We start from the raw sequence: 24,430 nt of genomic DNA, 5'->3' as shown, positions 1-24,430 counted from the left end.
CTTTTTGTAAAACAATGAAATAATGTTTCTCATTGTGCTGAGAATGAGCAGCTGAGTGGCAGATACTGGGTAGTTTGCCATCCTGCTCAGGAGGCCAGTCATTGGCCAAGAGACCTGCAAATGGACCCTGGGACGTGAGATCCAAACCCAGGACTCACTGGGACCACAACTTGTTTCATACCATGAACTTCTGGCAGCTTTAAATGTTACATCAAAGACATTAATGGTCTACTGTGTGAATATAAAAAGGAGTAAATAAAGACCAATATTTACCTAGTAACATCACAGGAGCAAAACCAATACGTGGCCAACTTTTAAACACTGTGAAATGCACTTTTTTGGGGGTCGGGGGTGTAAATAATATTGTCAGTGAATTTGATCATCCCCAATTTAGAAACAGGTTAACCCAATGAATAATTAATAAGTAGGTCTCATGAGAACATAAAAGCAATATTTTTGTTTCCTTCCCCCATCCTCTCCTCCAAAACAAACAAACAAACAAAAAATAGTCATCAAGTTCCTTCTAATCCTTCTTTCTGAATCTGTTTTTTCTCTTTTTCATTCCCACTGTCTTCTCCCCAGTTGGGACTCTATCATTTTCTGTCTGGACTTTCTTAAGAATCCACTAACACGTCCCCATGCCTCCAACTCCAGTGTACACTCTCAGAAGCCACTCTGCCCTGGAGGAGGGTGGCAGCTCCCAAACACTGCATGGCTTACCAGATATCACTGCCACAGTAAAATCAAACCAAACCAAACCCAAACAAGCAAACCTTCAGTAAACAACTCCCTACCAAAATAAAGGATGCACGTCTTAATCTGGAATTCTAGCCCTCTGTAATCTAATCTCAACCTTTCTGTGCAAAACCTTTTTTTCATAATATTGCATTTTACATAATATCATTCTTCACACCTGGAGTAGTCCCTCTATCTTTGACTTCTCTTCTTCCTACACACCTTCAAGTTCAAGTGTTACCTCTGCCATGAATAATTCAGTTCCTACACCCAACTGTCTCTCTTTAAACCTGATTCATAACTATCTATTTATATCTTGCAATCCATTTTCTATTATTATTTGGAAGGGACTTAATAGCCTTACAACACTAAAGAGCTCCCCAGGGACTTCCCTGGTGGCACAGTGGTTAAGAATCCGCCTGCCAGTGTAGGGGACACGGGTTTGAGCCTTGGTCCGGGAAAATCCCACATGCCGTGGAGCAACTAAGCCCGTGTGCCACAACTACTGAGCCTGCGCTCTTGAGCCCGTGAGCCACAACTACTGAAGCCCGCGTGCCTAAAGTCGGTGCTCTGCAACAAGAGAGGCCACCGCAATGATAAGCCCGCGCACCGCAACGAATAGTAGCCTCCGCTCGCCGCAGCTAGAGAAAGCCCGCACGCAGTAACAACGCAGCCAAAAATAAATAATAAATAAATAAATTTATTTAAAAAAACAGCTCCCCAAAAATGTTACTAGTTCTACTGCACATGACTCTTTGCTCCTGTGTCCGAGGATAACTCTTAAAACATAACAGATACTTAATAAATTCTTAATAATTTTTTTCCAGTTTGAGATGTTCAATCTAAATTTTCTCTTTAAAGAAATAAAATTTCCCTCATGCTTGCCAGGAGGCAGCTCTACAGCAAATATTTTCGGTTACTGTAATAACTTTCTATAAATTTACAATATTATTCTTACATTTATTAATTATTATCTCCTTTTCGTGTTAAAAAAATGAATAGACTGATTTACCCAGCAAGTGAGTAAGCATTAGTTCTGCTAAACTGAATTGGTATAATTCAATTTATCATTACAGTGTAAGAATTAGCCTCCAATTCATCTGTAGCTATTATGAAAGAAAATGACACACTATAATGAAAATAAATAAAATGTTTTATGGAGATGTTTTAGAATATTCTAACTTATTTCTGCTGCAGATATTATGTTTATGCTATTCTAAAAACTGAAAATCATGACAATCTCTAAAGAAAATGATGAGTGCCAAGAGTTTTGGTATCATACCTTGTAATCCGTGTGCTGTTCTTGGCTTAAAGGGCATGGCATAGAGTCTGTGCTGAATCATGAGGGAAGCTCCATGGAGTGGCAGATCGCACCAGGAGCTGCTGAGAAACTCAGGGCCAAGAGAGAGAGGTGGCCCAACCCAGTCTCACTTATTTAGGTAAACTTTATACTTAACAGCTGGAATGTGATGAAAAGTTCTGAATTTGTATTCATCTGGATATTTCAGTTCATGCCTGCCAATCTGCTAAGAGCTGGGCTTCTCTATTTATCATAATTTTCAGATCTATAAGTATAATCACAGATTGGCCAGATACCTAAATAATTCATGCTTTACAATTAACTTTCCTGTCAATTATCTGGTTACTTCAGACAAAAGTCTCATTATTTTTCAAAATCTGTCTTACCAATGAGATCTGGGTTTTTTCCAAATTAAATTTTATATGAAAACCAAATATTGAATTCTATTAGAATCAGGGCTTCTCAGGAAGAAGTAAGTATGAGACCAGGTAGAGTGGAGGTAACTAAGTCACGCTCATTCTTAGCACATCCGCTCCTGGGGTCCCTGAACCATCTAGGGCTCCAGGAAATGCAGTCTCAAAACTAATAAACTAACTAAGTAGTTTTTGGTTTTTCTTACTCTTTAAAGATATAGACACATGTCAGACTACATATGATTTGCTAGTCAATAATCTTTGGTTTAGTGAGAATCATTTGATGGGTGTATTTATCCTGCAGGGAAAATTTAATCAGGTGTCATGCTAATAATCACAGTATATTAGGGCTATACCACAAGAACTCCAATGTCTGTCTGGAATGTTAAATACCCCACGTTTCTTTCTCTTACCATGGTCTTTAACAGCTGGATATGGATTTTATACAACAATATGAGTTGACAAAAATATCAGTGTGGCTGTTTATAAACTGAATCATTAAGCCATATGAGTAATAAAAGCTCTAAGGATATGAAAACGTATGTGCCAGAGTCATGTATAAAATAGCATCAAAGGGGGAAAAAGCTAATAATACAAAAGATAAACTTAAATGACTTAAGTAACTTTTAGAAAGCAAAGGGATTTATGAGAATACTCCATTTACAAAGATGCTTCAGTGAATAAAGTTGGTGACTCTCAATATTTTGAAAGAGTCACTTAAAATTAATCAATTCTAAGAAAATGACTGAGATACTAACATTGGTCTTAATTCTCCCTTAACACGATGCTGTGGATCATATTATGGTATCATCTGTGCAACTGCTATCAGTCAATAACTAAGAAGAATATATCATCAAGTAGACATAAAAACAATGAAAATTTCTGAAGGATTCTTCATCATCATGTGATAAATGCTCTGCTTCTATAATTGCCCTACATAAACTCCAAAGATAGGTATTCACAAGCACATTTTCTTCAAGGTCTAAACTGGAACCAATATCTATAATGTTTTTGTTAGGAACAGTATGACACTGAAATATAGCAGAGTGTCTGGATGAAATAGATTTCCCATCTAAGCTTTATTCCAAACATTATGTCTCACCTCTTCTTTTATCCAAAACTCTCAGCTCACTTTGAAAATGTGCTTTGACCATCTTAGCTCCATTCATCTCCTTGGTCAAGTTAGGGTGCAAAACAACATGGACTCTGGACATAAGTATGGAAGGAACCTGTAATCTTCCTTAAAATAAAAGTAAGATATGGCTGAGATGGCAGATGTAATACACACATTTATCACTGATCTTTTCTGAAAACCCATCACAATGACCATAGAGCAATTTTCTTTTAAAGGTCTCAATCCGAAGGGCAAAGAAAATAGGAGAAAATGGCCGCAGCAATATTCTGAGAGGCAAGTGTCCTAACTCATTTAGCAGGTCTGTGAAAGCTGAATTTCAAGCCAACAACGGGGGAAAGCTCAGAACAACCCAATTCATGCTGCAAAACCCTCAAAGATGACAGATATTTGAGGCTTCAGCTTCTTTTGGAGGAAAGGAGGGAAAATGGTGAGGTTAAAAGCAAAACGATTGCTTGAATTCACTTAAAAAGCAGTTAGACCCTTAGATCCTCTCTCCTAATCCAAGCTGCAGGCAACCAGAAGATTATTTTCAGAAAAAGGTAAAAGGTAAAAGGCAGGTCTTAGGACAGACATGGTTAATCAAGAACAGAACCACCACATTGGTGGGCAGTTATGGGCAAATGCACATGCCAATGCTGGCTCATCTGGTTGTTGCCTCTACTGTTGTCTCCTACAAGGTACACAATCTCTACCTAGAGACTGAAGCCAGGAGAAGCTACACTGTTGAAAAAAAAATCAGATTCAATTGTCTGCTCCCTTAACACCTTATTCCTGCCAACAAAGGCTCCTTTTTGTTCCTTCAGAAGGAATTCTGGTGGCTGTCCCACAAGGCTGCTCTTGTCTGCTTTTTATATGGGGTTCTGACAGGGTTCTGGTATGATCTATAGATGCTTGGAAAAGGAAGATTTCTTTGGAGTCTACTGTCCAACTAACCCTGAGAAATCAAAAAGAATGTTAGGGGAAAGATGAGTCATGCATGGTACAGGGCTTTAAATGGAGAAAAGGAGAATATCAAAAATCCAATATAAAACATGAAGTAATGAAAAGGATCAAAGAATGGCCATAAAGAAACCAGAAGACCTGAATTCCAATTTCAGTTCTATTTACATTACCTTGAAAATGTCCTTAACCATTTGATTTTTTGCAGATATCTTGTTGCTCATTTTCATCTAAATGGCCTGAAATCAGAAAACAGGGGCTTTAAGAAAATGGATGGGGATCCTTTGACAATTCTAAAAAAAAAAAAAAAATAGCAAGGAAGGATGCGATTTTATAGGTTTTACAAATGCTAGAAGAAAAATTAAAGAGTAGGGATAGAGCAAGCAGGAAAGATAACAAGCATAAAATTAGGCCAATGATGAGAAAAGATGCAATATATAAGATAAGATGAAGTTTGGAGAATTGTTATTATTTACAAATGTCTCACAGATACAGAGAAAAAAACACCTTTCCCAAAAGATTTGTGTGTCTGTTTTGCAGGGATCAAAAGTGTGAAATCAGCCACCAGATTGCAGGACACTTAACTGATTCCTCCTAACCCTCAAGTATGCACATTGAATAAAAAAAGGCCAATATTGTCTTCTTCTTCTTTGTATTGAGATGAAATTCACATAACATACCAATGTTGTTCTTGAGGCACATTAGGGGGAAAAGGGAAAGGAAATGCAAATGTCTGCAAATGTGTGCACTGGTTCCAAGGCGGGGGTGGAGGAAGAGGATTTGGGGGGTGAAGATTAATAATGATAAATAAAACTTTGAAAACATTATTGAGAAAACCAAGGAAGAGGAAAATATGGTACCTCTCTCTGAATGTGATACTGATTAAGCTGGGTGATTCTGCCATGCTGGACTAATCCAAGGCTGGTAACAAAGGCTGGAGGAATGAGAATCCCTTGGAAGACTTGCTAAAATACAGAATCTCAAGCTCCATCCCTGAAGATTCTGTTGTTTTAGAACTGGTAGGCCCCTGGAACATGCGTTTTTCAAAATCTCCCTATGTGGTTCTGATATGTAGATAGATCTAAGAATCCATAGGACAGTCAGGCAAAATGTGGCTTCCTCGTGGAAACAATACCCTAGAATAGTCCCCAAAAGGACCCAGAGCAAAAGCCCAATTCAACGTGTGAACTGGCAAAGGCAAAGCTTGGGGTTAATGCTGTAAATCTGTTAGCTGTGACCCAACCTACAGAGTTACTAGAAACTGAAGTCAGCAATTAAGCTGTTGTTAAGAAAAAGGATTTTGAGTAATCTGTGAAACTGTATATTTTAGTTCTGGCACTTACTGAGAGCAGAGTCCTTCCACAAGGATGATAAATTATCTTTTTACAGATGGCAGAGTAATGTATTGGAAGAGGTGTGTTTGAGGGAGGTGCGCTTTGGGAAAAAAAAAAAAAAAAAGCTACCCTTCAATTAATAGCTCACAGGTGAGAGGCTGGCTTAGCTTTGCCTATTTCTAAGGAATTCAAAGAAGATTAGCCATACAGCTCACAAGTCTCCTCTGAAATCCTGAATGCCCAGGCTGAGTAATATACAGCTCAATAAGATTTCCCAGGAGATATTTCACTTGCTCCTTTCTTACAAAAGTATTTATCCTCATTCACAAAAAGAAAACCCATTTTAAACCCATTCTGTATTAAACTGACTCTTGAACTTATTACATCAAGGGTTCCCTAACTTGTCTGTTCATAGAAATCACTTGGGGTACTTGCTAAATGTAGATATTATCAACCCACTCTGCAGAAAACTGTGATTCTGTAGTCTGGGCTGGGCCTCTGGAAAGAGAGTGTCTAATTTTCAACAGGTGAATTATGATGCTTTTCTTCTGTTGATTTATCTCTTAGGTACATATACAAACTCTTTGTGCCTTCTAGGCAGGGATGAGTTAAGTAATTTCCGAAGTTCCTAGTCCAGCCTGCAGAATTCTGCAGACCTAAAAATGGCCCAGCTCCTCCCAGCCCTTAACATACATCCCCAAGAACTTAAGCCCAGACAGGTCACCCTGGAGGACACACTTAAAATGGAGGAATTAAGAGTGAGCTGTTTGGTGGAGCTCTTCAAACTGAAAAGCAAGCGGCCTGCTTCATATCACTTTTTTCTCTACTGATAGTCACAGGATCATTTTAGGCCTTTCTAGAAAGAATTGATGGGGGCCTTAACTATAGCTTTAACTGTAGGGAGATGTCTGGGCACCTCAAAGTGAGTCATGAAGAAGCCAAGAATAGTTAACTTTAGCTAATTTACTTATAGGTTTATCGAGGTAGATAAAGCAGAGAAAACAGGTGAATCATTATGTTCCAAAACATGGGATTCAAAAGACTCAAAATCTATGCGTCATGTCACTAATGCCTCTGCTGCTTTTCCTTCTCTGTCCCACCCCCCTCCTCCTTCTTCTTATTCTTTTTCTTCTGATGATGATAATTATGACTGTGATTATGATTATCAAAAGAAGAGGATGAGAGAGAAGTCATTTATTCATTCTAAAAATATGTATTTACTATTCCAGGCTAGATTCTCTAGATCCTGGGGATTGTGAATAAGACAACATCCCTCTCATGGGAGCTTAAATTCCAGTGGAGCAGACAATAACAGCACAAAGAGCTGCTGTAATTTCAGAGGTTGGCAGATGCTATAACAGAAATTAATATACTGAGATGACTAAGAACAACATAATCGAACTGAAATTTGAAAGAAGGGCCATCCATATAAAGTTGAAGGAAGAACATTCCAGAGGGATGGTAAGTACAAAGCTGCCAAAGCAGCAAAGAGCCTGGTGGGTCTGAAGCACAGGGACGCGTCACCACCAGTGAGACAGTTCTTACAGTGTAACAATTTCCTAAATGAATCAAGAGAAACTTTTCAGGATGGTCTCACAGCAGCATTAGGCCCAAGCAAGGAGGCCCTTGGGAGCTTACCTTTGGAAGTCTTCCCACATCCTTTGGAAACACAAAGGAAAGGTTTATCCAGGTTCATGGGCTTGGTGGTGGTGCACAGCCTGCTGCTCTCCCTGACAGTTTTGTGAGGTCTTCCTTGAAATACCCAAAAGTCTCTCCCAAGAAGATCAGTTGATGGATTGTGCTGTCCAGGCTGTCTTAAGTGGGACGGCCAAATCTGATGACCCAGCAGTCAACTCTGTCAGCCATCTCTACTCACTGATGGAGTCAGAGACAGCCCCTTCCTGTCTCATAATGTTACTTGCTCTTCCTCATCATATTGATTGATCTTGTAAGATTCAGAACCAATTTTCAAGGACTCAGTGAAGGGGTATGTTTGATAAGGAAAGAAGCTAGCTAGAATTCTAAGTATGGGACTTAATTTTGCTGTTGAAGTGGATTTTTGTTTTCATCTCCTGTTTCATTTTAGATTTTCTATTCTTTCTGTCACCAAAAAGAGTTCCGTGCAGAAATCCACTGTAGATAAGGTGATTAATATCTACCCAAGGTGTTGCTGCAAGAGATAACCAGCTCTTGCTCCAGAAGTGACCAGCAGCACCACTCCGGACACTCTCAATGACCGTGTCTCTTTCTTCATTATCCCAGGCTGCTGGCAACAAGGAACCTGCTGTCCCAGCCCTTCAAATAAGCCCGTGTTCCTCCACCACACAACCCCCAGTCCTGCCTTCCAAGGCTGCTCAGTCCATTCTCTGGTTTCATGATCACATTTGCAATGCTCTCTTTAATTTCTTTAAAGGTAATTTATAACCTGTGTCTAATAATTGCAGATCTTCAGCCCTTGTAGTTCTGGTCTAAAATTGGTTGTTTGTGCCAACTGTCAATCATAGTGGCCTGTTTCATTTTGCTTTCAGTGATTCTAGAATGCTAATTTCTGTTCCTTGTAACTTTATCTGTGGAAATTCTTTGAGGCCTGTGTTTAAAGTGTATTCCTCTAGAAAGGATTGATCTTTGCTTCTGCCAGGTACCTAGCAACCCACCACCTAGAATGACTTCAAATAAAATTTTGAATAAACTTTAGGTCACCCTCAAATATAGATTCTGAGCCCAAAACTGAGTGATTTTGAGATCGTGGTTAGAAATTCTTGGTGGCAGAGGAGAGATTCTTTTCTCCTGCTTTTTAAAAGCCAAGACAGCATGTATTTCCATTGCTTCTCTCTGCGTGGAAGTTTTATTTTCTTAGTTCATGCCCTCGTAGTGACACCATCTGAGAATCCAGGCTTTACACTGAGGTCCCTAATCTGCCTGGCCATCCAGCTGGGTCTCAGACTTTGCCTCCTGTTCTTTACATATTGTACTATTTAAAAACGAAGTCTAGGCCAGGAGGAATCTGCAGACCTATCTCTAGTCTATTGTTTTCTTGTCATTTCTTACCTCTGAGTAACTCCCTTACATTCTTGTGAGTTCATCCATGCACTGAAAAGAATTTTAAGAAATTCTACCAGGCACAAAGGTGGTAGAGAGAAGAAAAGGGAGGGAGGGAAGAAGAAAGAGAGGGAAGGGGGGAAGAGAGAGAGAGAGAGAGCGACTGACTGCTCAGAACTGCTTTTCCTCCATAAAGAAGTCTCCAGTGAGCTCCTGGAGTTATGATTTCCATTGCTCAGAATTAATTCATTATAGAACTAGACTGGGAGCCCCATTTTGATGGTAAGGCTACCTGTCTGCTGACTATCCACAGTGGGGAACAAAGGAGGGTTTCACGTAGGAAGTACTTTTCCTGGCCAAGGAGATAGTGTGTGAGACCGCACTGTGAATTGACCTTGATGATCCAAGTAAAACAAGTCTGGTTAGACTCATCTGTCCTGGGATCCTGTGAGTCATTTAACTGTATGTCATGAGCTGATGATAAGTAATAGCAAACATGTGTATGGCATGCTGTACTTTTCAAAGGGCCTAAATGCCCACTGGAATAAATTCCTACACCTGGGGTCCTTTGAGACCAAAGAGACCTGCCATGTCCCCACAGGGAATGGATGTTACCTACACCTGTGCTCCATAGCTACTGTGGGACTGTGCCCAGATCACTCTAGTGTCAACCAACCACCTGCCAGTCTGGATCTCCTCCTGAAGCCTCTCAGAACATTCTCATGCTCTGTAGGATGCTTGGTTCTGGCACAAGATCTCTTACACTCTCACCTGCATTATTTCCTTCCAAGGAACATGTCCCACCAGCATAGCTGGACGTTCTCCCACCACCTGTGCCTGAGTGACTTCCACCTGCCTGCCCCCCACAACACTCCCTTGGCTTTTTGAGATCCCACTACAGCAAAGGAATACAATATTAATATAAGAAGACAGAAGGAAAGGAAAAGATTAAAAATTTGGAAGATCCTGTTCTAGTCTCAGGGTACCTCTAGGAGTCACACTGAAAACTGCCTGGAAACAGAGGCAAATAGGATCGCAAATGCCCTAATTCAAGGATGGAGGCCTCATGCACTATCCAGATGACTTCCCACCCCAACCATATTCCACTGGAAGAGTAAGTTCAAAGGATAGTTTTAGACATCAGAGAACAGACTGGTAAACTAATTGTACTCTTTCAATATCTGAGCCAGAACCTCCAACTCAAAAGGAATTTTAAAACTGTCTCTTCATGGAAGCAAACATTTTACATGAAAAGCATAATTGCACAGATGAATTTCAACCTCAAAATTAATAGAGATATGGTCACTGAACATATTTGAAGGCAGAGATTAGAAAGGGGGAAAAGAAAAGTTTCAAATAAGGAAAAGGCAAGGAAAACCTTCTCACCATAGGTACCAAATTTGGGATATTAGGACACTTTCCCTTGAATGATGCAACCAATCCCATTAAGATACCCCTTAAAATGGAGGGCCATTATGGGGTGGGGGGAGGGTATGGGCAACATTAGGTCATAAACGGCCCACAAGCATTTTTAAACGTTACTTTCTACTCTATTTTAAGCCAAACCTTTTAGTAGAAAAACTCAGAATTGGCCAAAGTGGTTTTTGTGAGTTTCATCCCCTCTTTTACATGATTACAGGAGGGAGAGAAATGAGAAGGCCTAGATAACACTGAAAACAAATTTTATGTTTAATCAACAATTACTCTTATTCTTATGTGATAACAACTACTCCATCTTTCTCCTGCCTTCCCATTTGGAGAAATTCAACATTATAACAATTTCTATGACAAAGTTATCTTTCTGATGACCCTCCCTTCAGAAGCTTTCAATGTCTTCTCTGGGATCTGGGTCAAATATAACCATTGAACTTGTCCTCTAGATGTTCTGAGCCCCTCTTGGCCGTACTACACATAGCCAACTTACAGAAATTCTGATAAATGAAAATCAAATTTATACAGAAAATCAATAAAGTACAGAAAAATATACTTAAGACAATTTTAAATAGAACCTCAGAGGCATTTAAATTTTTTTTTACTTACAAAACATTCATTGCACAAAATTTTCAGGGAGCCCCTTAAGCACAGAAACTGGGAAGCTGTGTTCTCCCCACCTTCTCACTCTGTTCCTCAGTCTTGCTTGGGATCTCAATCACTCTTCTCTACTGCCAGCCCCAGAAATCTTGCCTACTTATCTTTTCCAATATGCTATATAAAAATACTCTCAAAATGAATTGCTTCTAAATGAATTATTGCATATTTATATAATAAAATGCTATTCAGCCAGTCAACATAAGGTTTGAGAATGTTTATTGATACGGTAACATATTCACAATATATTAAGTAAAGAAAATAGATTACAAGTCATCATTTACAATGAGTCCATTTTTTACAACTCCAGGCATAACTTATGTGTGTCTCTGTGTGTGTATAAATATATCACTCATAGAAGTTTACAAACATTGGAAAGACATGTACAAAATTATCAAAGATGATTATCTTTAGGGAGTGAGATTGTGAATAAACTTTTTCTTTGTTTTTCACCCTTTACAATGAACATATATTTCTTTTGCACCATTTAAAAAACAAACAAACAAAAAAAAAAAACAGTGTGAAGCCCACTCAGTGGAACAGTGGAAGCCCAGGGCTCCCCAGGCCCTGGATATCACTCTACATGTTCCTCCTGTACTTTTGTATGCTGGAGCCTTGGTGGGGTATGGGCCCCAAACCAGGCTGGAAATGACCCTTTGAGATCTCATTTCAGACCTTAACCCCGCACAAATAGGTTCCATCAGGAACACCCTTTAAATTAAATTCCGCCCTAAAGCAAAGGCTATGACAATGACCCTTCAGGCACTTGTAATATGTATGTATGTTCCCACATCAATTTGTCCCCATGTGCTTTTAATGCATGCATTACATTAGTGGTTTACACACTGTCCCCAGGGATTCACTTAGATGCTTCAAGAGGTTTGAAAAAAAGTTAGATTCAAATATTTTGTAAAAATATATAATTTTAATTATTCATAAAAATAAAATTTAAAAATAACCTGCCACACTTTAACACAGATGAGACCAGAAAATCATTCCTTTATGCCACCCAAGTCTCTGCCATCATTATGCTTTAACTGTGCAACTGTTTAAGAAAATTGTAGCTGTGCATTACTCTTTAAAGAAAAATTTAGAGCCACACAGAGTGTTTTTGCCTGAAACTGAACCAGGCAGTTCAGCACCAAAACGCACAAGGTCCAGGCCTATCTGCTCATCACATTTCCTCACCAAGCCTCACAGTGAATTGTGTACAAGGTAGTAATGGTTTAACACATCTCCGTATTGTTCAGCATTTAGTTTTAGTACTTAGAATAAGCATTATATCTTTTTAGTCTTTTATATTTATAGGAATGTGAACCATACTTGGGTATTTTTGAAACAAAATTTTTCTATTGAACTCCCTTTTCAAATGTAATCTGTCTAGCAGAGTATCCAGGCATTGCAAAGTGAGCTGTTTACAAAGTGTTACTACATCTGAGTAAATCAGAATTTTCTGTGCAAACAAAACGAAATGAAGATATCAAAACTGAAGATACCATATTAGGGCAGCTGATACAGCTGCAGCTGCCATTCACACTGCCCAATGTCCATTCTATGTTCATAAATAGTCAGAATTTGAGCACTTTACACTACTGCTACCTCTTGGCACAAGCCACCATTCTTTCATGAATTATTCCAGGGACTCCTCCTCTGTCCTCCTGTTTTTTTTTTTTTTTTTTTTTTTTACCTTTTGAACTCCTATGGCCTGTCCTCAATACCTAAAGTATGTCATTTTCTGCCCAACACTCTCCAATGGCCTCCCATTTCATTAAGGTAAAAGTGTAATTCTGAATAACGGTGCACAAGGCCCTACATAGTCTGACACCTTGTCTCCTTGCAGACCCCATCACCTGCTACCTTCCACTCACTTGGAACAGTCCATGAGCCTCCCCAGGAAGGTTCCTCAAGAGCTCAGGCACCTCCTCACACAAGGTCAAGGAGCACTAGACCTTGCCGTTCCTTCCACCTCAAGTGCTCTCTGCTCCCTCATCTCTGAAAGATCTTTAACCAAGTGTCATCTTCTCAGTGAACCTTTTCCAGGTCATCCTTACAGCTACACTCCATGCTGCTGTCTCACAGGTTTTATATTTCCCTGTTTCACTTATTACCATCTGAGATAACTCTTACTCAAATTATTGATTGATTGATTGTCTGTCTCCCCAACCTAGAGTGTAAGTTCCAGGAGAGCAGAGAATTTTGTCTATTTTTTTCCCTTCTATATCCCCAGAATCCTAGAACAGTGTCAGGCACAAAGTAGGCAGGCACACAATACATATCCATTAAATAAATACAATATTCTAAATTCAAATCCATCACAAAATGTTTATCAATAAAATACCATGTTTACTTGTTTCCTATCATGGGGCCACTTTTAAGATTTTTTTTCTTTTTTGATGAAAAGGTAGTTGTACTGCCAATGAAAGAAAGCACTATAAAATTATAAGTTCCAGATACACGTTTATGTCTTCATTATAATTTGTATCTATTTATAGTACTCAGCATAATACTGCAAAAACCACTCTGATGGCACTAATCCAAAGGTCACACATCCTTTTGAAAAAGAGTCTCTCTCTACCCATTAGTCTCCGCATATGTACAATAATGATGTTCGATTTAAAGGAGGATTATTTTTAAGAATCTTCTCTGGATTACATCATTAACTTGATAAAAAATAATTAAGGCCACCGAAGGCTTTTCCAAAACCATTCCAACCATCTTTTCTAACACTGTCACATTCTGGGATCATAAATTTTGCCACATGCATCTGTTCACTCAGCCCTTTTTCCTCAAACCACAGTTTCTTTTACATGCATGACTTTGTTAAATCTTCAGATCACACACACATTCATTAATTTGAATATACCTTTGTGGAAATATCCAACAAACAACTGACACCCTATTGAGCTCAGTGTATCCATGTGGCTAAAACATGGCTCATGCCCCATGCAGACAACTTTCTTCTAATCATTTAGTTTACAGCTCTTTTCCCCAATGTCCATCTTCCTCCATTTCATACCACTTGGCATTGATGTGTATAATTTTAGAACAGCTTCACCTACAAGTGAGCATGAAAAGTTGAATCTTCATCAGGAACTGATCTGGTGATTTTTAGAATCCAGAAATGTCAGTTTTGTCTACGGCCATACCACTCTGAATGCACCCAATCTCATCAGAAGTGTCAGTTATGCCAATTTCAAAATCTTTTCTTCTCAATCTAATTATTTCTTTATCCTAATGATATTGCCTAGCACATTAATATGAAAATCTGCAGAGTGATAACTTGATAAAACCTTCATGTCCAGAGCTTACAAAATTGAAAAAGAAATATAACAGCCTAGTCACAATTGACTAATTTTTTGGTTGCTGTTAACTACAACAGACTTTTTAGTAAGGCACAGATGCTATATCAAAATAAATATAAATTGATATCGTGGCAGTAGAAATGAGTGCACTAGACAGGGATTATGGAGCTGGTCTAGTTGCATCCAATTCTACCTTGAAATCACCAAAGAAGTGTGAAGTCCAAGTAAATTTTATACACTTTATAAAAAAGTCAGTAGGAGGTGTTTTATTTCAGCCTTTGATCCTGGTGGTTCAAAGTGAACAGAAATTTCACACTTTAAAATTTAAGCACTATACCAACCTATGTATTATCTGTAACTGTGTCAAAGTAGAAGCCAAATTTCCAATAAAAATACAAAACATTCCTGCATCACAAGGTTGTGAACAGAAAAACAAGTACCTGGAGTCAATAAAACACAGAAATCCATCAGCTCTGATGATCTGTATGAGTTTATACTGAAAGAAAAACTTCTGCTTGACAGGATTCTAGACAACAAACTGAAAATTACATGTCACATCTCGATCAATTCTTCTTTAATCACATTCTGTGATTAAAAGAACACAGGAACATACTTCTTTTTCTGATTTATTTATATTGAGATCTTAACCATCACTCTGATCTCCACAGTTTCTACTTCCTTCTTTGGCAGTAATTCTTCATTGCTAGAAATACCAACATGCCTTCATATAAAATCAAGTTCCACATATAAATCATTAGCCTGTTGCCATTCTGTTAAAAACAAACAAACAGAATCCCAGATTTTATAAGCCCTCTTTTTTTGTTAAATCCATTATTCAAAAAGATTTACACAGGATGGAAGGCACTGGGGATCGACATTTCTAGCCGTACCCTGCGTAGCACCCGTAGACCAAAATCACAGAAAGTGTTGGCCATCCAGATCCTATAGAGAAGTCCTCATAAGCAGATGAATACCACGTGAGACATCCAGACCTTATTCTTTGTGTGCTGAAAATGGGCAAATCTTGCAAAATCAAAGAATCTGAAGGTGTATGGAAAGGAAACAGATTTGGGCTTTTAGTAGGGCATTCTACATCTTTTTGTTTTCTAGATCAAAGTTCTCTGGAGGGTGTGGCAGGAGCAGCTCTGTGCCTGACACTGCTGACTCCTGGCTTGACCTGAGGACCCACATGTCAGTTAGGGATGGGAGTGGTAAGAAGAAATCAGGCTGGAGGGAAGGACATGGGTTGGCTGCTCTGTCTCAGCTTTGCCTCAGGGTGTTCCAGCAGGACCCAGGGTGGGCTTCAAAAGCTGGGAGCAGATTTTCAGAGTCCTCATTCCCTACCTGACAACTACACAGGGCATTCCTTCAACATGTAATGTCAAGACCTCACTACATTTTTCCACTTTATGCTGAATTCTCTCAAACCCAGGAGTCCAGGACAGGAGGAACTCAGATCATTCATGGGTGCAAGCCCTCAGCATCAACAACATCACCTCTGCTGAATGAATACAGCAAATCAATGCAAACATAATTCAGTGCCTTTCAAAACAAAGAATATGGCTTCATCTCCTTCATCTAGTTTTCAGGTACACAAGAAGTATCACATTTTATACCTGTCGGAGAGAACAGCTGGAGTCTGTGCTGCCACATCACTAGATATCACTAATACCCATTTGAAAACTTGGAGACATTCTCCAATTTCTAAATGCACAGTGAATCAATAAAGTTTCCCCAGGTTTCACTGCAGTTAGAAGTTTCCACCTTAACCAACTCTGTCCAAACTTTTGAAAATCTATTATAATTCCTAATGCCTCGTCGGGATGAAGATTAGCCATCTACAGCTGTCCTTAGCTTTGAAATTGCTCTGTGTAGAGGACTTCAGTGTGTCCTCAGTTATTTCCATCCACCATCTACTTTTGCCGACTGAAATCTTACCTAAATCAAAGGCCAGCCACTAAAACGACCCAGACATCACTCAAGTAAAAAGCCAAAGTTTTCCTATGAAACCTCTTCCACCAATCTCTTCCCCGCTACCAATGCATTCCGACACGAAATCAAGACAGGACTCTCCCAAAGCGGCTCTTGGGTTTCCCCTGACCGACTCTCTTAGGGGATCACCTGTCCTCTTTCCAAGCTGTGCCTGCTTTCCTCGGAGCCACCAGATCGCGCACCGGAATCCCCCGAGGGCGGCGCGGGCCTGAGAGCCCGGGACTTACGTTGTTCATGTACTCGCTGAGCAGGTCCTGGAGCGCCTGGCGCACGGCATTGCACTCGGCCACGATCCGCTCGCGCCGGTCGTCGCGGGTGCACGAGGAGTCGGCCATGAGAGCCGCGCCGCTGATGATACTCTCCAGGCGCTCCTCTAGCGACGGCCGGAACCGGGCCTCGCTGAACGTCATGGGGTCCAGGATGATCTTGTTCTGAAAGGAGGACAGTGCAAAAACAATCAGCAGAGAAGAGGCGGCTGCCTAGGCACCCCGTTTTCTAAACCAGAAATTTCTGAGGCCAGGACAAGATGCTGCGTGGAGAAGAAACTGGCTACTTGGATAAATTCTAAAGTGGCCTTGACAAAGTCTCAACTTGCTGTAAGATACTTTGTCCTGAATCTAGAGAAAACACCATGTTTTGTTTCAAAAATGTGTTCTTGGCAAAGGCTGCCTCAGTGGAAGGGTTTTCGAACGAGATCGTGGCACTGGCTTGACATTTTTTTAAAATTTGTAGCCTTCGAGGAAAGCACATTTCAGTGTAGCGCTTTGTGGGGCTATGGAAAGATTTTACAGCCCCAGACTAGACCATAATACATAACCATCAACAGGACTGGTACACACATAGCATGCATCCCCTTCAAGAGAAGCAGAGAGTCCCATGGCAGGATGCCTTTTGAAACCTGAGTAAATAGCATCCAAAAGGCATATACAGTACAGGTTACTTCCCACTAGGAACTAATATATTTTGTATAAAAACTAGCATTCTAGAAAAGGATTCATAATGTGTGTGCATGTATGTGTGTGTGATTTGTCACAATTAACTGACAGTATCCTGATAAAGGTGCTAACATGTTCCGAAAGAGCTTAGATATCTAAGGAGAAAACAGAGACGTTTCCTAAAGGGAAGGTGTCACAGAGCATTTACGCTTAGTTTTGCCCCTGCTAAGCCTGAGGATCCTGGAAACATATAGGTAGTGATGTCCAGAGGTGTACAGATATATGCATCCAGAATTCAACAGATATATCAGCCTGTATGAGGATCTGGAAATCATCAGGGCTATGCGGACACAAGGTAGTGAATGGCATACTAGCAAAGTGAACAGAACAAGAACAGACCAAAGAAGGCCCAGTTAATCCCAATTTCCAAAGGTTTACAGAAAGATAAGAATCAAAAGGAAGATCGAAAACATAGACCAGAACCTGGAGAATAGTATTTCCAGCAAGTCAAGGGAGTGGAGAGACTGATGAAGTGTATGGTAACTAACTGCAGGAAATAGAGAGGCAACGCCGACTTTGCCCAATTGCTGGTTTCCACTGGGGACCCCTTTTCTGCTCCAAACAAGGAAGATCATTCCAACAACGTTAATCACAGTGGAATGGCCTGCTGCAAGAATGGTTTGCTTATCTTCACTGGAGGTGCACACTCTGTGGTCCAAGAACCAGCATGGTAGGCATGGAGTAAATGGTCTTCTGACCCTTGGATCCTTTGATGGGATTGCCATTCCACTGCTATTTCCTTTGATGTTCATCATATATATATATATGTGTGTGTATGTGTGTGTGTGTGTGTGTGTGTGTATACACACACACACACATATATATTTAGAAAACATAATTTACCATATCTACAAATATAATAAGGAAACCAAATGATAGTAGGTAGTCATGCCATTGCCCACTTGCCATCTGCTGAGTACCTACTATGTGCCTACTAGAGTGCTTAGTGCTAAAAATAGGGTGAAGAGCATAAAAGACACTTGTGTGATTTTTTTCCCAATAGGATATAAAATAGCTGCTTAATTATTACAAAATAGGTCCAAGCATGCTCTCTGGGAATAGCTTGCTAGAACTCTCCAAAATGTTCTAAGGTATTTGCTGAAAGCTATGCTCAAAGTATCAGTGGCTCTGATTCTCTGCTTGTTGTTAAAATGCAAATCTCCACAGCAGGGAGATCCCTTCAGCACAAAATGATGATGTCCTAAGGAATGAGTGAAGCAGGTGGTGACTTCGAAAGAAAAAAGCACCCACTAAACACAGACCACTTCTGAGGTCCATTGGAATGGTGGATTTCCTAGGAAATTACTCATTGGTCGAAGCTCTCTTTTCAGTTTAGAGGGCAAATGCGTGAGGTCCTTCCTATGAGCTATTCTGTGGCAGGTTTCGGCATAAAGACTACCTTCACATTTGCACTTTCTTAGATCTTAGGAAAAGGATAATTTTTACTTAACTGGGAATAGCATTACTCAAATCCTGTCCCTTGTGCCTAAGTAACCTTCCAAACAGTATCAAAAAATCACATGGAGTCCTCAGTACAGTGGATGGCTTTGCAGGGTATATCTTAAAAGTGAGATTCCCAAAGGAAAGCTGAGAGGGGGCCACAGGTGCCCTGCCCCACCTGCCATCTGTACTAGAGCTGTGTCTGCAAGGACTCTTCCCAGTGGGATCCATTTGAATTCTCTCTCTCTTTCTTGTTCTCTTTCTACTGCTTTTCAGATGATGCATTTATAATATATATATATATTTTTTATCATGTAACATGCATTAAATACTGATACTCTAATTAAAGAAATACCTGATCAAAGTATAATTAGACTACTTTCCTTTATAAGGATTGCTGATTTTCAAAGCACTCTTTTATAGGAACCCATATTAACATAAAACAATGAAAAGTATTTGTTCTGCTTTGAGGTTTCAGGAGACTCTTCAGAGTTATATACCAGCTCTCGGATGGATTTTTATTATACTTTTGGACTAAAAAATATAAAGAAATGACAATTTAATGGAAATACACTGAGGTAAATTTGAACCCAATAAAGGCAATTGTAAAACAGTTTCCCTGTAGAACAAGAAAAATGTACTATTGTCATTATAACATTATTTCCTAAATTATTTTCCATGGAACACTGAGCTTAGAGATGTAATGTTTTGATGAAAAAATGTTTCCTTAGCCAGATATGTTTTGGAAATGCTGCATGGCCCAGGGTACGTTAGCACATGAAATGCTTTGGGGAGTTCTGCATTAAACCGTTCTGCATTAAGTCCGTTTCCTGCAGCATTCCTCAAACCTATTTGAGCATAGAGGGGTCCCCTTTAAAATGCATGCATTATCTATGAGAACCTAAGGAACACGCTTTGGGAAACATGGCAAGAGAGAATTTACAGTGTCAGCCGAATGAGCTCCCCACCTGCCACGGCCCGGGGCTGTCATGAAAGTAAACGCACTGCAACTTTGAGCTTCAAAAACTCTGCATAAAAGTTACATTGTTCATCACATTTCTAATGGAATTATTCATTATTTATAGATCACAGGGGAAAAGCTTTTAAAAAAAGTCTCCCTGGAAAAGAAACAATAAATTTACAATATTCCAATCTATATCCGTGGTGGAGATGGGGAGTACTGCAATGATGGATGTGAACGGCTAGCAGGAAGAAGCCTCTTAGGGGAGAGAAAAGGCGTAAAGGGCATTGCGCACGTGCGTGTGCATCTGTGTGCATGCGTGCATGTGTGTGTGTGTGCATGTGTGGGGGTGTGGATTGCCTGTGTGTGCTTACCTATGAGTGGATGGGTTCGGGTTTTGTGTAATGGGTGGAGGGGGACAAATTGGCAGGAGGGGACATGGGTTGTTTGTGTGTGTGTATGTGTGTGTGTTTTCAGAGGACTGGAGAGCTCTCACACAGGCTTTAGAAAATCAGAAAAAGATAAGGAAAAAAAAAAAAAAAAGAACCAAATGAAGCCAGGGGCTTAAGGACTAGAGGAAAAGACTATCTACCGTTGCTAAAGTGATAGGAAAAAACAAACTCCTGGAGGTGAATCCTGGGCAAAAATACAGAGATCGAAAGCCAAAGTGGAGTGAAGGAGGAGTATTGCTTCTGCATATTTGCGAGCGACTTAGAAAAAGAAACAACCGGGCAGGTTCTCTTTGCTGGCACACTCCGGGGTCATTTCACATCAGCAAACAGATCTCCTGATTTCCCAACATCAGCTCAGCCTGTCCGCGACTCTCTGAGGCTGCCCTCTACTGGCCAGAAAGGGAGCAGCAGCGGCAGCAGCATCCGGCTCGCTCCCTGGTCACGCAGGGAACATTTCATGGGTAACATGCAAGCACCAAAGAGAGAAAGGGCAAGGCCAAGGTTTCCTATCTCTCTATGACAAAGGTGTGCTCCTGCAAGAGGATTTTATGCTGTTTCCAATTGTACAGACTTATTTTAGTTCACTGAGATCTTACATTTTAAATATCTAAGTCCCTCGTTTGCATTCTTAAAGCTCATTTAATCTTTTTATCCTTTTGATCTTTTAGTTCATCTCCTATTGTCATTTTAGTTCATTTTAAAATTGTGAGGCTACGTTTCTTACTTTATCTTTTTCTTCTTTTTTTAAGTAAGACTTACTTTAATTTCTTTTTATCCTGTCTATTCTCAGTCCCTTTATTTCACTAGCATAATATTCTGTGCTTTGTGCTTTTTCCTGAACTTATTTTTTTATTAACATCTTTACTTTAAAAATTAATGTTTTCATTCTTACAGTTTATGGAGTGGCAACTGGAAAGCATGGCCATAAAGAGAGCAGCCCCAATAATTCACCCCCAAGCAAAGAAGGCTAGGATCCTCTTCTGCCATCAAGCTGGTGCTATAACAGTCTCTCTTGTCCTACATAATTGATGTCCCATTTTTTCCAATGTCGAACTCTATAAAAATTGTAACTTGAAATAATTCAGGGAACAATATAGTTCAAAACTACTTCCCAAAATAATACATTTACCTGTACTCACCCCACATCCAATTGTTACAAGAGCATTGCTTTTAAATCACACCTATCATGCATTCTCTCTACAGGGAGTAATGTGATCTAAAATTTCAGTACTATCCTGGGACACTGAGTTATACTTGTTGCAGGCTCCGATGCCACAGCAGGCAGCAGAGAGACCTCTGTCAAGGCAAGAAGTTGAATGCATTACAAATGGTTTGATAGGTCCAAAATTCTGTGTCTGTGATATTACTACCTCCATCTTATTGAAGAGGAAAATGACGCCAGAGATGTTTCCCCATGTTCGTACAGCTGGGAAATGAGGACAGCTGTATTTGAACACAGGGCTTTTCATTTTAAGCCCAGCGTTCCTTCCACTGTTTCAGATTGCCCATATTCGGTTGAAATGAGTCTAACAAATCATAATTATAAAAATTTATTTCGGGCTTCCCTGGTGGTGCAGTAGTTGAGAATCTGCCTGCCAATGCAGGGGACACGGGTTCGAGCCCTGGTCTGGGAGGATCCCACATGCCGCGGAGCAACTGGGCCCGTGAGCCACAATTACTGAGCCTGCGCGTCTGGAACCTGTGCTCCGCAAGAAGAGAGGCCGCGATAGTGAGAGGCCCGCGCACCGCGATGAAGAGTGGCCTCCGCTTGCCACAACTGGAGAAAGCCCTCGCACAGAAACGAAGACCCAACACAGGCATAAATAAATAAAAATTTTTTTAAAAAATTTTTTCTTATTTTAAAAAACCATGAAATTCTCCTAAACCAAGTATAATGGTATAAGTATAATCTGTCATACTGTCTTCTTTTATGTCATCTGGGTCAACTTGCCCTTCCCATGGATAGTTGAAAGTATAGCCATTCATTCAACAAATGGGTGCCAGTTACTGTAGGTGTCTGAGGGCACAGACTGAAGAATCCTTTCTTTCAAGAGGTTCACTGTCTAGTAAAAATAAAAACAGAATATGTACAACCAAGTGTAATTTGGAAAATATACCGACAATGTTAAGAAACAACTGAGTGATGGGTATTTGCACAGTTGGGGGGTGGGAGGTAGTCACAGAGATCTTCCTGGAGGAGATTACTCCTCAGCTGAGGCTTAAAGAGTGAAAAGCAGTTGACCAAGCAAAGTCAGGGGCCGGAAGAGGCAATGCAGACAGAATAGGAAGTGGTAACAAATGCACAAAGGTGAAAAATATCACAGTATATGAAGAGTATCAAAAGAGGTTTATTGAAGCTGAAGTGTTAAGTGTGAAGTTACAGGTATGGTGTCATGAAGGGGCCCCAAGCAACTTTCCTTTAAGAGAAACTTCTGGAAAAGATGAGGAGGCCAAAGCAGTGCTACTCGAAGACTCTTCCACTGTCTTAGCTAGAAGTGGGCTACAGAGTTCTTCTCAAGGTATAGAGTGCAGCTGATCAGAGTAAATAAACAGGGAGAGCCTTTAGAACTTACTTTAATGCATTTCTTCAGATCTCTAAAGTTCCTTGCAAATATTTAACTATGTATCAGGTAAAGGAGAGCTGAGGATAGAGGTCACCGTGGGTGTTTGTACCTCGCCGTGTACATACAGACACAGCCGAGTGCGGGCAGGTCTCTGCATGTGCCGTGTATATATGGACAGCCTATAATGTGTCTCACATTTGATGATATTCCACTTTCAGAATTTTAGTATTTTTACATAGAAAATGGGTTTAATAACTCACCGTGGTCCTGATTTGTCTTATATTCATCATTTCTTAAAACTCTTGTATGTGTTTTTTGTAATAAAAAATAAAAGTAAGCCATGCAAAAAAAAAAAAAAGAGAAATTTCTGCATGAACATAGGTAACTGACCGTCCCCACCTGCTACAACTGTAGATCCACCAGTTTCACCAGGAGCCATACTCGACCCCAGCAGCCCCTGTCAATCACGGAGCCATCCTGCCCAGTGGGGACTTCTCCAGCAGGCAACCTCTGCTCCTGCCCCTGCCTCTGTACTGGCCCTGCTGAGACCTGCTCGGAACTGTGCTCAGGCCCTTCCTACACTGTCCTCTCTCTCCTGCTCTCCTTTCATGGGTGTTTGACCTGCACTGCAGTCAAAAAGCTCTCTTGGCCTATTTCTACTGGTTCTTTCCCACTTTATCCTTCAAAAGCAATTGCTTTTTACACGTCTAATCCCATCTATCTTGGGATTTGCTTCTCCCAGGACTTGAACAGACAAAAACAGGAATAGGAGACAACGTTGGTGAAGAGAGCAACAGCAGTGTTCTGAAGAGCATTCTATGCCGTAAGACGCTTTCTCTCTGTAAATACCCCTTCAGACAATGAAGAGTCATCAAGAATTTAAAACATAGGAGTGATGTAATCCCGTTTGGCTGCAGAAAGTTTTCCCCAGAAGTAGGGAAGTCAGCTTTGGCAGGAGTAGAAGGAGAAGGCGGGAGAGCAATTATCAAGCCTTCAGAGCCCAGAATAAAGATGGGCTGAGTACAAGATTATGTTTGTATAAAAAAGATTAAGGGCATGTATTGGGACACATTCAGAATGTGAATCTGCAAAATTTGGAGATATACTGGCTATGAGAATGTAGAAGAAGGAGTCAAAGATAAAACCTAAATTTCTGGCATGGGTAACATCAAAATGCACACATCAACCAGTTATATCCTGGGTGTCAGCCTCCTTTTATGCAAATAAATAAGTTTTATTAGAACACAGTCAGGCCCATTCATTTACACACTGTCTATGGCTATTTTCACACTGCAATGGCAGAGTTTAAAATTTAGGACAGAAACTGTATGGGTCACAAAGCTTGGGATATTTCCTATTGGTTCTTTAAGAAAACATTCACTGACCTTGAACAACTGTGACAGGTAACAGATAAAGTAGAGCAGGTTTAGAGTGTCCATGATTCATTTAAGTGGAAAAGTCTTGTGGAAAGTTGATTATAAGTGTATGAAAATGGACCGGCTCTGAAGATTGAGGATCATCAGAATAAAGGCAGGAGTGGAAGCTATGAGAATGGATGTGCTATCCCAAGGAAAAGAAACAGAACGAGAAGAGCAGTGAGCCCAAGCCACACTGGGAAACCCACAATGTATAACAGAGAAAGAGTCCACAAATGACATGGTAAAGAATGATCAGAGAGATCTGACCAGACCCAGGAGATTTTACGGCCATAGTTTATAAGGGAGAACAGTAGGGAATTCTC

At 40.2% G+C, this 24,430-nt stretch overlaps 1 protein-coding gene across 1 annotated transcript in view; it reads right to left on the bottom strand.

The window, feature by feature from the left end:
- The window catches only part of CTNNA2 (catenin alpha 2), a 1,055,603-nt gene that overhangs the window by 733,494 nt on the left and 297,679 nt on the right, over nt 1-24,430 (bottom strand). The window contains exon 7 of the mRNA XM_068564030.1: nt 16,505-16,708. Within this exon, the coding sequence (XP_068420131.1) occupies nt 16,505-16,708 (204 nt within the window). The remainder of the gene's footprint in view (nt 1-16,504; nt 16,709-24,430) is intronic.

This window comes from Eschrichtius robustus, chromosome 15 (assembly GCF_028021215.1).
Source record: "Eschrichtius robustus isolate mEscRob2 chromosome 15, mEscRob2.pri, whole genome shotgun sequence".
Taxonomy (NCBI): domain Eukaryota; kingdom Metazoa; phylum Chordata; class Mammalia; order Artiodactyla; family Eschrichtiidae; genus Eschrichtius; species Eschrichtius robustus.
Note: the sequence above shows the minus strand (reverse complement) of the source record. Positions and strands in the feature narration are given on the sequence as shown.